This window comes from Xyrauchen texanus, chromosome 17 (assembly GCF_025860055.1).
Source record: "Xyrauchen texanus isolate HMW12.3.18 chromosome 17, RBS_HiC_50CHRs, whole genome shotgun sequence".
Lineage (NCBI taxonomy): Eukaryota > Metazoa > Chordata > Actinopteri > Cypriniformes > Catostomidae > Xyrauchen > Xyrauchen texanus.
The window spans coordinates 4442491-4458451 of NC_068292.1; the positions used below are offsets into that span (position 1 = coordinate 4442491).

General features: G+C 38.8%; 1 protein-coding gene across 1 annotated transcript; it reads right to left on the reverse strand.

Annotated features, from left to right (window-relative positions):
* Positions 1-3419: 3419 nt before the first annotated feature.
* On the reverse strand, positions 3420-15720 carry LOC127657535 (ribonuclease ZC3H12A). The gene is made up of 6 exons (XM_052146380.1): positions 15602-15720; positions 14022-14479; positions 10797-10936; positions 5843-6077; positions 5622-5728; positions 3420-5183 (listed from the first exon to the last, which is right to left on the reverse strand). The coding sequence occupies exons 1-6, from the start codon at positions 15602-15604 to the stop codon at positions 4279-4281; spliced, it is 1848 nt and encodes a 615-aa protein (XP_052002340.1). The 5' UTR covers positions 15605-15720; the 3' UTR covers positions 3420-4278.
* Between the last annotated feature and the right edge of the window lie 241 nt (positions 15721-15961).

Consider the following 15961-nt stretch of genomic DNA (forward strand, 5'->3'; position numbering starts at 1 on the left):
ACGCACAGACCATCAAGCTCTTACTACTCTTCTCACAAGTAAAGGGAATAGTCGAGCTGGGTTACGTGTTGCTAGATGGTCTGCACGGTTAATGGAGTTTGACTACAATGTTGAATACAGGCCTGGTCCATTGAACAGTGTTGCTGATGGCTTATCAAGATTGCCGCTCACTAACAATGAACATGACTTTGCGGAAACCATTGAGTCTGTTGCTCTGATTTCATTTGCTTCCAGCACAATCACCAAGGAAGATTTCCAGTTTGCATGCGACAACTGCCCAGTGTTCTCTAAACTGTGTACATATCTACAGACACGTTGGCCAAAGAACATGAAGAATGTTGATCCGGACGTACAGGGATACTTTCCTGTCCGACATGAGCTCGCTGTCGTGGATGGATGTATTGTCAGAGGAACATACCGTCTCTTGGTACCCGAGTCACTACAGAAGAAACTAATAGAACTGGCACATGAATCACATCAAGGCATGGTCCGTACAAAGCAAAGACTTAGGCAATTGTACTGGTGGCCAAAGATGGACAACCAGACAGAAGCCCTGATACGAAACTGTCAGACGTGCAAACAAAACGACAAGTCTGCTGTGACTCATGATGCTCCTCTCAACCCTGTTGAATTGCCTTATGCTGCATGGGAAAAGGTCGCTATTGACATTGTCGGACCATTCGAAACTGCACCGTTAGACTGCAGATATGCAATTACGCTTGTGGATTACTTCAGCAAATGGCCAGAAGTCGCTTTTGCGTCTAGAGTTGACACGTCTACTGTTAAACAGTTTTTGATTACTGTTTTTACTAGAGAAGGAAATCCAAAGGAGTTGGTCTCAGACAATGGGCCTCAGTTTATCTCGGCTGAGTTTTCTGAGTTTCTGAGAGAGAGAAACATACGTCATTTCAGATCTGCTGTTTATTATCCACGTGCGAATGGAGAAGTCGAGAGGTTCAACAGAGTTCTGAAAGATTGCCTTCAAACTGCTTCAATCCAACGAGAACCTTGGAAGATGTTCACTCAAACATTTTTGATGGACTATCGAAGTACTCCTCATGCTACTACAGGAGTTACACCATCTGAGTTACTCCATGGTAGATGTATGAGAACCAAGTTACAAATCATGGACTTTCCGGTAAGAGAAACTGACAGAAACGCGATACAAGAACATGTGAAAGTGAAACAAAGCAAGGTTAAGCTTTACACTGATGCCAGGAGAAATGCAAAACCTTCAAGATTCCGACCTGGTGATCTAGTTTGAGTTAAGAAACCTTGGATGGTAAAGAAGGGTGACCGGAAGTTCACACAACCAAAAGCTGTGGTACAGAAGAAAGGTGAAGATTCTTACCTGCTTGATGATGGTAAGGTATGGAATGCCTCACGTCTTGCTGAAATGCCGAAATCAAGTGAAAGTGTTACTCCTACTGAGGTGCAACATGGAACAACAACAAGTCCGTTGAATAGGTCTGTTAGAGTTCGACAACAACCCGTCTGGACCAAGGACTATGTTTTAGATAGGAAATGAAGAACTTGAGATAGCAGAGGTGATATTTGAATGAAAAAGACACGAAAAGTTAAAACCAGTTATATCGTTGATTTAAAATGTGTTTATTCTTGATTTTGTTTATTTCTGTTGTGATATACAGCTGGATTCTTTCTGAAAAGGGGAAGATGTTGTGTTCTCTATTGCATTGCTATAATGTTCATGTCCACTAGGTGGCACTGATAAGTTGACTTGTTAAAAAAACTGATGGGAGAGGGAAGGAGGAAAGTAAAAGAAATGCTAAGCTACTACTCGCGTCTGTCTGTTTTACATACATTCATCCTTCAATATAACAATACCCCGTGTCACTGTTCAGTCTTCGTCGATCGTTGTTTGATGTCAACCTGGTGTGTGTTTCCTCCTCGAGTCCCCTGTTTGCTTACGTCGTGTTTAGTTTGCTATTTTATGTTTCATTTCCCCATCGTGGGTTGTTCCTTTGTGTTTTCCTGTTTTGTTCATCTAATAAAGTTCAAACTGCGTTTGGATCCGCATTTCCTCGTCTGCCTCGTTACTCAAGCGTTACAGTTGCCACCTGGATACTTGTAACTACATACAAGCTTAATAATACAAAAAAGCCAGCTACAGTTGATTTTTAAGTATAGTTTTGGAATAAAAAAAAACAAACAAAAAATGAATTCTTGTCAATGGAATGCCTTTGCAAACAGAGGATATAACAAATAAAATATTGTCTCCTCTGAAAAGAAAACTTGATATCTTGAGATGTAGCTTGATAAAATCATACTCACTGTTTCTTAAAATTTGTTCACATTAATACAGATATTATCCAGTCAGAGTTTGTACAGTACATACATACTCATGTATTTTAATGCAGCAGTCTGTCGTCATAATATTGTATTGATACAGAAGCCGAGCGTCATGTTTTATAGATACTATATACAGTATATTGTCTGTCTATCTATCTAATTATTTATATTAATATTAAATATTTTGTATTTCAGGACTTTGGCATTTTTGACACTCATATATAGTAAACTATAATTAGTTACTGCAAAGAAATAGTGACATTTTGAATATTGTGATGATGAAAGTGTACAGTTGGGAACATTTCAGATGCCCTGTTCATTTAAATACATTCAAATAAAGCATGTGGGTTTTTTTAGGAGGGTTTTGACACTGTTACATAACAGAGCCAGCAACACAATTTCAAACCACAAATATTGAGTAATTTGGCAAGTACTTCAATAAAATAAAGATTCAGAAAATGCAATGTCTCACAGACTTTACCCACAGGTGGCCAGCACTACTGCGACAATATGAGTCCCTTCGCCAACAATGGGCCAAACTTTAGTGCCTACAGCTCTCTACCTCTGTCCAACCCTGTCCAGTTGATACAAAAGTATCTAATCACTTTTAAAAGTAAATCTAATTGCTTAAGACAGAAAGTAGTGTAACCCATTACATTTTAATTTCTTGTAATAAGATTACATTTAATATCTTTTAACAACATTTCTTGGGTTACACATACAATGTAGAATGCATTTATAACATGTTCATATCTGTTTGCACTTTTGAGGTCACCAACAAGTTATTGTAAGGGAGAAATGACTGAATGACTTGTGTGCAACAATGAATGAGGAAATATATTTTTAATTCATTGAACACAAACTTCTGAGAAAAATGTTTTAGAAAGTACTTAAAAGTATAGTAATTAGTAATGTGATTACTTTTCAATTAAGTAATTATCAAAATAATCTGATTACAATTGTTTGAAGTAATTTGCAGTGGATTACCTTTTTGAGTAACTTATCCAACACTGATACTTTGCTTCTCAACACAAATGATAAATCAGGGGATTCCCAAACCTCATAACTGATACAAGGAAGTAACTGAAAAGACTACACGTGAGAACACCTTTTACTATGTTAAGGGTTTCTTAATTCAATAAACAAGTATTAGTATCCAATTTACTAATTACAAAATGACTCTTAGTCCCAAATCACTGTAATTTACATAAAACTATATCAGAAATTATTTTGCAGAGATGGGCCACTTTTATATAAATCACTGTGAGAAATTGAAACACTCAATCAAGGAGCTCTGAGCGCCCAATGGTCAACGGATGTAGAAAGGAAGCCTCACCTTACAGTTAAAAGAGCCAATAAACTTTTAGATACAGACATTACCTGTCAATCAACTCGAGTACATGCATGCACATTAGCTATACAAGCCGGGAATATTGAGTTTTTTAACGTAATATGAGGAATCACAATTTATAATACCAGTATTGTCAGATTATAATGTTGATTTGAAATGTGTTCTTTGATTGTAATATTGACCAACCATTTTTGAGATTTTGGTCTTTCTCCATTCAAGTAGATAGGAGCTGCACTGGCATGACTGGAAATAGCCTCCCTAGAGCGTTCCAAAGATGGCCGACAGTGGACTGACTTGCTAGAAAGACTTAGGCTATATTGCCCAAATGAAATTACGGCTTCTGTCCAAACCAATTCTTTCGCCTTTAAGCTAAGGTACTGTTTGCTACAAGTTAGAAGCAACAATTGATGCAATATGCATCAACCTTTAGAAAGTATAAACACACGTTTGACTTTCTAGTCATACATAATTACCACATGTACTATGTGATAAGTCATTCAGGTTTAAGATAATTCACTTTCGAAACCTCCAAACCATCAGAGTCAGAGACTCTATATTGTTTTTTTTTTCAAGTGCCTTGTCACGTAGTTTTCGTAATTGGGGAAAGTTTAAAAGATTCAAAAGAACTCTCCCTTGGACTTCAGTTTGAGAACTTCTGCGGCCAGCTGCTGTGGATCTTTGAGCTGCGGGAACATTTCCATAACTTTGTCTACATGATGTGGGTTGAAAATCGCATGTAGATTTTTCCTGAGCTCCTGTTGTTCCTCCTGGAAAGCGTTGGGCTGTGGCATGGCTGAGAGCTGTTGGCTTCCGTAACCATCAGCAGACCTATGGAAGCCTGGACGGGGGATAGGTTCTGGTAAACTGGTTGTCTGCATTGGTTGTACATAACAAGGGTAAGACCAGCCGCTCGGCTGAATGTAAGTGGGAAGACTGTAATTCTGGACAGGGTTGGACAGAGGTAGAGAGTTGTAGGCACTAAAGTTTGGCCCATTGTTGGTGAAGGGACTCATGTTGTCACAGTAGTGCTGGCCACCTGTGGGTAAGGCTGGGGTTGAGGAACCTCCACATCTACTTGATATCGATGGATGACTGGGTCTTTTCCTACGTAAATCTTCAAGGCTCTGAGATGGCTCTGAAAAGGAGCCAAGTCCAGAGTCAGAACTGAAAATGGATGAATGGTTTGTTGGGAATGGAGGTTGCAGACTGGTTGCTTGATGCAAAGGCTTATTCATGGAGAAAATCTCGTCCCAGTAATGGTGCATGACGTCCCTGCTGTTGTTTCTCTTAGGCTCCAGATTGAGCTTCTGCTCCAGTTCTTGATCCAAAGATGGAGAGCAGGACCCAAAACCAGGGTCGTATCTTTGGTACATGCCTTTAAGTAAGCCAGTTCCTTGGCAGTCCTCTTTAGATCCAGACAGTTTGGCATTTTCTCTGAGCTCATCGGCTAGAGAGCGCTGCGACTGGTTAGTGCGCTCTGGGTGGTAGAACTTGCACTTGATACCATATGTGCACTTTTTCCCTGAAGAGCAAAAAGTAGAGAAATAGAAGTTTGTTACAAGGTCTACTTTCTTATACTCACAGGCCCTATTTTTATTTTATTTTAAAAAATATATCAGAGTGTTTATAGGAGTGGTCAACAGATTTGGGATACACAATGCAAGATACTGATACCGATATCTGTCCGATCGGTGATGCATGGTTATATACTGTAGATTATATACAGTATAAGGGTGTTTCTGCAACTTTGGGCAATTTCATGTCCCACAAACAACTTCTTTGTTTTTGTAATGTAAATGTAACATTAAAACTGACTTAGAAACTTTATACCAGGTCTTTTTTTTGTTTTGTGCAATCGAAAAACGTAAAATGTGTCAAATATTGTCTGATTAAATCAGCTTGGCTAATATCACTCATTTAAGTGTTCAGTGGCTTGAACAACCTTTTCCCAACTACTTACCATATGGACAGAGTTGGCGTTTGTGGTCTTGTAAAATAGTTTTTTTCCGAAGGAAATTTTCTAAGTTGGGTCCATGACGGCCAAGAGGGTCATCAGGTGGCATAAACCTGGGGAAGATGGGATGCCGATAGGTTAGACAAGTTTAAAGGAAGTTGAACAGAGCAATTCAAACCTAGCAATTCTTATGGAATAGATAATATCATCGGGTTGTAATTACATACTTGTCATTGACGAAGGAATACATGAGCAATCTTTCCTCGATGCAGCGCTTCCACTCGGGCCGTTCACTCTGCAGGTCACGATAGGTGTCGTTGGACACGATAACACCGTCCAGGTCATGAGCTAGCTTGACAATGAAGCGATCGTCATAGCACACCACACGCTTTCCTCCAACCCGTCGTGAAGGTGTGAACACAAGAATCTTCTTCCTCTCAAGCTCTCCTAATACATGTTGATCTGGAAACGAAACAAAAACATATTTCATTCAAAGGGAAAACCCCATCTGTCTTACAGGGCATTAATTCATGGCATTTTAGCAATGATACAGGATTGGTAAACACTGCCTCAGAAATGTGGTGGTCTCTCTGACACTTAAAGATTCTACTGACAATTAACGATTCCAGTTCCTAAACATTTCTTGAACATTTAATGATTCAATTAGAACTTTTGAGGAAGTGGTCAGTAATTGCAAGCACTAATACATGTCCCATGAGCCTGGAGTACATATAAAACTACACTAGTCTTGAAGCATGTTTGAAAATCTTTTGGTTCCAGTATTTTGTCTTGAATGGAACTGATTCAGTTCTTGATTACCAAACCTTCAGTCATTAACAGAATATCATCAAAAGTATTCAAGTAAGTGGAGAAGCTTTAGCTTGTGTAATCCCATCCAGAGACAGCTAAATTCACTACACAAATGGGTATTTGTTTCATTCACATCAATTGCTCATCTTTGATTTGATAACTTGTTTGACCAGTCCTCTACATCACAGAGATACAAAACAACAACATTGGTTATTCCCTCACATGAACATTCAATATCCTCCTAAAATAACCCTATCAAATGCTATTTTGGGGAGTTGTGAAACTATAATATCCCCCAGAATCCAGGCCCCCATATTTTAATCCTTCCTCACACATCACAAAACTTGTTGAAAGAATCACAGTGAAACTTGTTGTAGGTGATAAGGGAACGCTCTTGAACTTCCTGGTGGGAAATTCCCAGAGAAACCTGTAGGAAACTAAGTTTCCATATTCCACTGTTTGTTTTTATTCTTTTACTTCAAATTGATATGAGGAATGTGAGCAGGGGCATTCACAGATCATAGAATAGTGACATATACCATTGCTATTATCATCCAACACCCCAGGGCTGTTAAACTAAACCTGAATGTTTCTAAAGTCCAAAAACAAAGGTCATTGTGCTGTAACATGTACTAGCACCACATGTACGGAGGGGCTGTTTTGCAACAGTAAACTATTATTAATGGCAAACTGTACAAGCCTTGATATATAACGACCGCCTAAAAACACAGCTCATTTTTGCATTGTGAAAACTCAGCACTGCTTCAACAAACATGCAACAAAATGCTTATTAAAGGGATAGTTGACTAAAAATTTCTGTCATCATATACTCACCCATAATTTTGTAACCTTTATAAATCCCCTGGTACACATAGATGTCTCAGTCACCATTAACGTTCAATGCAATGCAATGAAAGTGAATGGTGACTGACATTTTGCAACATATTTTTCCACAGAAGAAAGTGATAATGGTGTGATAAATGGTAAATGATAACAGTTTTTATTAAATTGTTTCTATCTCCTTATAATCCAAAAAATAAGAAGCCTATTTTTAAGATCAACACATTTAAATTCAAATCATATCAAAAATTAATTCAATTAATAAAACTTTAAAACTTTTTTGAATTTGATTTAAATTGATATTAAAGATTAAACAAATCAATGATGGAATTTTGTTATGAAATTAAAAAGGTGTACATCTGATGTCTTATTATTATTATTTTGTTTTATAAATTTTTTGAGAGTAATGCAGCTCAAGAGACAAAAGTTTTGGTGTCAAATGCCAAAATCAATAGAACTGTTCAGTCTGCAGTCCTTAAACCCGGAAAATTATTTGCATTTTTGAGCCATGTATTCCATCTGGGATTTTTTTCAATGGATTTTTAGAATGGCGGTTTATGATGAGTAAAATAAGGTCTGTGGTTCATATTAGCTTCCTGAGAAGAGTTGCACTAGCTGTAATTAAGGTCTCACTTAAAGGGATAGTTCACCAGTCAGTTACCAGTCAGTTGACAACATCAGTTGCCTGTGACAAAGATGCCTCCCTTCCAGATGCGCTGAACGACTTCTACGCTCGGTTTGAAGTGCAGAACGACGTGATGGCGAGGAAGTCCACCCCTCCTCCCAACGACCAGGTGCTCTGTCTTACCACGGCAGATGTGAGGAAAACTCTACGTAGAGTCAACCCACGGAAGGCTGCTGGACCAGACAACATTCCTGGCAGAGTGCTCAGAGGATGTGCAGACCAGCTAGCAGATGTTCTTACCGACATCTTCAACATCTCTCTGAGCAGCGCCGTTGTTCCAACGTGCTTCAAGGCCACCACCATCATCCCCATGCCAAAGAAGTCTTCAGTGTCCTGCCTCAACGACTACCGTCCCGTCGCACTTACACCCATCATCATGAAGTGCTTCGAGAGGCTTGTCATGAGGCAGATTAAGACCCAGCTGCCCCCCTCACTAGACCCACTGCAGTTTGTGTATCGTTCAAACCGTTCAACGGACGATGCCATCACCACAACCCTCCATCTGGCCCTCACCCACCTAGACAATAAGGACTCATACGTTCGAATGCTGTTCACAGATTTCAGCTCAGCATTCAACACAATCATTCCCCAGCACCTGATTGGAAAGCTGAACCTGCTGGGCCTGGACACCTCCTTCTGCAACTGGATCCTGGACTTCCTGACTGGGAGACCTCAGTCAGTCCAGATCGGGAACAGCATCGCCACCACCACCACACTGAGCACTGGGGCCCCCCAGGGCTGTGTGCTCAGTCCACTGCTGTTCACTCTGCTGACTCACGACTGTGCAGCAATGCACAGCTCGAATCACATCATCAAGTTCGCCGATGACACGACCGTGGTGGGTCTCATCAGCAAGAACAACGAGTCAGCATACAGAGAGGAGGTGCAGCGGCTGACGAACTGGTGTAGAGCCAACAACCTGTCCCTGAATGTCGACAAAACAAAAGAGATGGTTGTTGACTTTAGGAGAGCACAAGGTGAACACACTCCGCTGAACATCGACGGCTCCTCTGTGGAGATCGTCAAGAGCACCAAATTCCTTGGTGTTCACCTGGCAGAGAACCTCACCTGGTCCCTCAACACCAGCTCTATCACCAAGAAAGCCCAGCAGCGTCTCTACTTTCTTCGAAGGTTTCGGACCGCAAAGCCCTGCAGAGGATAGTGAGGACAGCTGAGAAGATCATTGGGGTCTCTCTTCCCTCCATCAAAGACATTTACAAAAAACACTGTATCCGCAAAGCAACCAGCATTGTGGACGACCCCACACACCCCTCACACAAACTCTTTACCCTCCTCCCGTCTGGCAAGAGGTACTGAAGCATTCGGGCCCTCACGGCCAGACTGTGTAACAGCTTCTTCCCCCAAGCCATCAGACTCCTCAATACTCAGAGACTGGTTTGACACACACGTGTCCTGAGTTGCACTTTAATTACTGTCACTTTATAACTGTCTGCTACCTCAATAACTGCTATGTGCATAGAACATTATCTCATAGTATGTTATGTTTACATTTTTAGAAACTGTCATCTTTTTGCACTACTGAGTACTGGTCGGCGCTGCACTGTCTATTGTCCTGTTCATTGTCAGAAATTTGTTGTACTGTCCTGTACTTTTTGCACATGTTTGCACGTGCACTTTATATAGGTATATATAGGTAGTTTATATAGGTATTTTATTTCGTTGTGTAGTCTCATGTGGTCCTATGTTGGTCCTTTGTTGTTTTTATGTAGCACCATGGTCCTGGAGGAACGTTGTCTCGTTTTGCTGTGTACTGTACTAACTGTATATGGTTGAAACGACAATAAAAACCACTTGACTTGACTTGACCTGACCAAAAAATGAATTCTTTCATTATTCACTTACGTCTTTCTTCAGCAGAACACCAATTAAGATTTTTAGAAAAATGTTGAAGCTCTGTAGGTCCTTATAATTAAGTAAATGGGTGCCATCAAGCTGCTTACTTTTTGATGGTAAAAAAGTCATAGTAGGCAGCATAAAAGTAATCCACAAGTCTCCAGTCAATCGACTAATATCTTCTGAAGCATATCGATGGGTTGGTGTAAGAAATAAATTGATCATTAAAAAATTTGATTAACTTTTTTTTTCTTTTTTTTTTAAATATCTTCCTGGTAAAAGTTCTCAAGATACAGTTCAACTGCTATTACGCAACTGAAAAACATAGTAATATTAGTAGCTCCCTACACTGGACAAAACGTTTTTCTTAATCACCATGTCTTGTTTTCCAGTAAAGTTCAAAATATCGAAATATCCTTAAAACGTAAAACATCCTGAAAAGGTACATTTACTAAACTAAAAAAAACGATTTTAACTGAAAGCAAAATATCATAATGCATTCAGACTTCTTTTCAGAGAATAAACCAGGTTTCAGTCGTAATAAAAGTCTGTGAAAGAAAAAGCATTTTTTCCTCAGTGTAACCCCCAACCCCAAACCTACTAGTAGATACTAGGAGGATAACTTTTGTGTACTGCATTACAAAAGAAAGAAAACATTGGGATCTTGAACTAGACAAGGGAAGTGTATTACATGTCAATGATGTTCATTTGTCATTTGTACTGCAGAAATAAATATGGAATGAGTAACCGAAAGACTTCACAGCTGTTTCCTTTCCTAAAATAAAGTGTTTGATAGGAGGCTTGCTAAAATCGGATAATTTTATATATATATATATATATATATATATATATATATATATATATATATATATATTTTTTTTGTTGCAGTGTAAATTATAGGCAATTTAGCCTCCGATGGCCATTTTCGCCTTTTAGACAAAACGGTCTTTGATGACTCATTTTTCCGACAAGGGCCGAGGGAGTGTCTTTACCTGAAATGGGCACATCAGGCCTGGGCTGCTCTTTTCTCCAGGAGGGCACAAACACAGTGATATGCCTGTGGCCTCGCTCAAGGAAGTAGTTGACTGCCAGCTCAATCCCTCGGCATGAAAACACTTCCTTGTTCCCATGACTGAAAGAGAAAAATACAAAAATGATAAAGACAGGGAAAGATAGGGGGAAAACAGAAACTGACAGTATTTTCTAGTCGATAAGGAAATTAAATCATTGGAGGACAGCAAGAGAGAGGAAAAAAAAAAAACAGAAACTGTGACAATGTGCATAAAATATTTGCATAAAGCATTTTTTAAAGAAATAGTTCAACCCATTTGCTTGTAACAATGATGCAACTAAAGGACAAGCTAAAACACGACATGATTTGCATAGCCACAAAATGTAATACTACATGACAATGCAACTGTTGAAGGATGCCTGCCACACATTTTTATTGTAACGCTGATTAAGAAACACTGAGAGATAATGTCCCATCCAACGATTACAGGATTTGTTAATTATGATGCAATGTTTGTTTTGACTGGGGAACTAAATCCAATAATGCAGTACACACAATATACAAACAGCAATTTCCATTACGTTATGACAGATATTGATGCATCAATACAGATCAGTAAAACTACTTGTTATTTTAACAGCTAAAAGAAGGTTATGAAAAGATAAATTACATAACATTTATTTTTTTGGTACTTTATTAGCCTTTCTTTAAATAGAAAGCCTATCACTGCATCTTTTTCCATAGAATGAAAGTGAATGGTGAATGAGATTATCAGAGTCTGAAATTCTGCTTTACATCCCCTAGTGTGTTTCACTGATGAAGAATAGCATGAGGGTGAGCAACCTCTGAGGCACCCTGCTAGTACATTCTCTGTGACTTTACATCATTAATAAACTTCAAGGAAATACTTTCAAGTCTTTTGCAAAATTCCCATCTGTGACCACTGCAAAATGCATGACCAAAAATGTGACTGGGTGTGCTGTGCGCAAGACTATGGGCCTGGCCTACAGGAAGTGAAATAGTTAAATATGTGTTCCGGGTGTGATTTACATATTGGTGAGCAGAGAAACATGAACAAGGGGAAGTAGAAACCTGTTCAGAGGAATTGAAATTTTGAAAGGCAACACATGAGCCGGCCAGTATACAATGAACTGGGATGGGTGTTTCTAGAGAATGAATATTCCTTATCAACTACCAACAACACATTCACATTTCAACGGCATAATTCCAATGTAATATTCACGATTAAAAAAAAACAATTCAGCTTCTAATACACTTTAACCAGCTTTTACAGTGCTAGTATTGTTACAAAAATCAGAGACTAACCAAAATGTAAATGTATATTATGTAAATGATTAACCAAAATGGTTTCTTTGCAGTAGTTTGCATTCCTCTTAGACTTTGTATTGTTCCCACATAAAACAAACTACAGTGAGGGAATGCAAACTATTTAAAAAAAAACAAAAATCTTATAAAGGAACCACAACATGTATTATTGTGAGGGAACACAATTGCAAACTATTGTGAGGAATCCCAAACTATAGTGAAGGAAAAACAAACTATTACGAGGGTACACAAACTTTTGCAAGGTAAAGCAAACAATTACAAAGGGGAGGAAAACGTATTCCGAGAGCACGCAAACTATTCCGATGGAACTCAAACTATTGCAAGGGAACACCTATAGCAAGGGAAAGCAAAATATTACAATGGAATGCAAACTACTGCAAAGGGGACCAAAACTTTCTGCGAGGGCATGCAACTATTGAGCGGGAATGCAAACTATTGCTGAGGGGAGCAAAACTTACCCCCCCCCTCGAAAGAACACAATTTATTATTTGTAGGGAAAACAAAACATTTTGCTCTATGGTAAGCCCTGACAACAATCTGGAAAAGTTCACAATCAGAATGCACTTTTCCAATATTCCCAAGGAACTGCATTTGTAAGGGCAACTTGTTGATACTTGTTAAATTTGGAGACGTTTAGAGACTCAGAACTCTAACTGAGGATTAAATGATTGAGAGTTCCCAATTCATCTACTGTTTCGAAACTCTAAGAAAATTCTACATGATCATTTTACACTACACTATAACTTCAGATCTACAGTAGAACCAACAGCTCTTCTTGGTTGACTGCACTACAACGTCAGAACTACTGTAGAACCAAGAGCTCTTCTTGGTTGACTGCACTACAACGTCAGAACTACTGTAGAACCAAGAGCTCTTCTTGGTTGACTGCACTACAACGTCAGAACTACTGTAGAACCAAGAGCTCTTCTTGGTTGACTGCACTACAACGTCAGAACTACTGTAGAACCAAGAGCTCTTCTTGGTTGACTGCACTACAACGTCAGAACTACTGTAGAACCAAGAGCTCTTCTTGGTTGACTGCACTACAACGTCAGAACTACTGTAGAACCAAGAGCTCTTCTTGGTTGACTGCACTACAACGTCAGAACTACTGTAGAACCAAGAGCTCTTCTTGGTTGACTGCACTACAACGTCAGAACTACTGTAGAACCAAGAGCTCTTCTTGGTTGACTGCACTACAACGTCAGAACTACTGTAGAACCAAGAGCTCTTCTTGGTTGACTGCACTACAACGTCAGAACTACTGTAGAACCAAGAGCTCTTCTTGGTTGACTGCACTACAACGTCAGAACTACTGTAGAACCAAGAGCTCTTCTTGGTTGACTGCACTACAACGTCAGAACTACTGTAGAACCAAGAGCTCTTCTTGGTTGACTGCACTATGGTCTGTTACATTTGCTGTATATTTTTTTTTATGTATTTAGCAGAAGCTTAAGCCAAAGCAACTTCAGACCAAATGCAGTCTACAGGGCTGTTCAGACCAAATGCAGTGTTGCATTAAAAAAAGCAAAGTGCAATAAATGTCTCTAGACTGAGTTCTTTTAAAATTACATCTAAATTTGGTCAAAGATGTCTGTCTAGCACGTTTACTTAGCACGTTTACTTTTTCAAATACATGTCTGAACGCCCCCATACAGTGCATTTAAGGTATACATTTTTTATCAGTGCATGTTCTCTGGGATTCAAACCCACGACGTGTATAATATGTATACTGTACATGGTATTTCAAATTGTATTGTAATGTAGAATATAGTATTGTATTGTATAGACTACAAAAATCTAACAAAGTAAAAAGTAAACAAAGCTTAGAATAATAATTATTTATTTTTATATGCACCTCATGGCCACATTGCTGCCATCAATAACTATAAGTTTCAGGTCGTTGTCGGGTTCAATGGAGTCCTCCAGCGCATCTCTTGAGACTTTTCCCCTTGAAGAGCTTCCTCCACGATACGGCAAACTGAAGCCACTATCGTCAATGTCTGAGCTAGAGGAGGGCATGGCCTTCGCCCCTGAACGAACCAGCTCGCCCAATACTGCATTGGTGTCTGTGCCCAGACCGAGCTTCCGCAGGGCGGACTTCACCTCCTGTTGAGAGTAACCCAGTTTTCGGAAGAAATCCACCTTCATCTGCAAGTTAGAGAGGTCAGGGGCATCTTGGCCCAGGCCTGTAGGTGGATGGTAACAACTCGACTGCATCCTGCTGTCTGCTGTATGTGTGATGCTCTCAGTGGAACAGCTCCAGTGTTGTCCATATATGCTGCTCAGACATGTTCCTCTTGCATCTGAATGAGGCTGAAATACAAACAAATTAACATCAAGCATATTAATTCAATTTAATTAAAAGGCATTAGAACAAAAACATTAACTGTAAGTAAACTAGAATTTGGAATGAAATTAATGGGTTATATCCATCCATCCATCTCAAAAGAAATATAAACAGGATAAGACGGTTATAAGGCAATATTGCATTTCATAACTAATGTGATTAAATCCAAACACAATCATAATTCTTTTGTGTCTTCAATCAAATTAATATTTCGGTGTATTTGAAACAGTACAGACTGATTGGAGATCTTAATTTGAAGCAAATTCTAAAGCATCTTAATGGTAGTTTTCTTTTGGATTCCAACATAACACAAAAATTAAAACTAGATCGTTTTCACCATACTACCCTACATTACTATAATGCATTACAATAGGATATAATTCTCATGGAGGATATACATTTTTTAAATAAACTAATTGTACGTGAATACAAGTTATATTACATACCATACCATGTGTCTTATATATATATATATATATATATAAATGAACATAGTAGCACCATCTGAAAGCATCACAGTGTAATGATACTGCCACAATGATACTGTAATGATACTGCCACTTGATTCCATTAGGATTATTTTGGATTCCCAATAGGAATCCTGCACTTATTCCTTAACTTTTGTGGACTAGGCAATACGTTTGAAGTAATTAAACTGCTGCTTGGAAACCTTTTCCAAATGTTTAGGATTCGTGAAAACGTGTGGAAATGTGATTGGGAATGCTGTCATAGATTAACTACTTTTAAATCACATCACAAATTAGACAATGTACGGTTTATCTAAAGTTCTTAAATAATTATGCTGACACAGATACAGTATAATAGTACAAAACAAAGCTGTACATCTACACTGTTGACATTATAACCGACGCTTTAATACACTCGCGTTGCGTTGCGTTGCGTTGCGTCGCGCACAGCGCAGACCCGGCGTTGTGTCGTGTAATGAACAATTCGAGGAAGTTTTGATTTTAAACGGCTTCTACTTATAAACTAAGCATAATAAAGCGTCGTTATGAATAGGATCTAAAGGAGTCTTTCTCTGCTTGCCTAAGGTGTGTTAGACGAAAATCTGAATAAATAAGACCTACCATATTATTCAGCTGAGACTCATCTTTCGTGATCTATAACGCGTTTGAGAGGTCTTGAGGTTTGTGACGGGTTTTATTGAAACACCTTTATTCATCTACTTCCTGCTTCAGGTGACTCGACCTGTTCCTCCCCGAGAGAGAGAGAGAGAGAGAGAGAGAGAGAGAGAGAGAGAGAGAGATCATCATGGTCCTAAAAATAGACCTAATTTACTTTCTGCAAAATACAAATCGATTTTTTTTCTTTTCTTAAATCCATTTTTGATGATATTTGAAGATTTACGAACTTACAATACAATAAACAACATGTAAACAACACTGTAAGCACTGCATCATGTGTATGTTAAATACAATTGAGGAAAT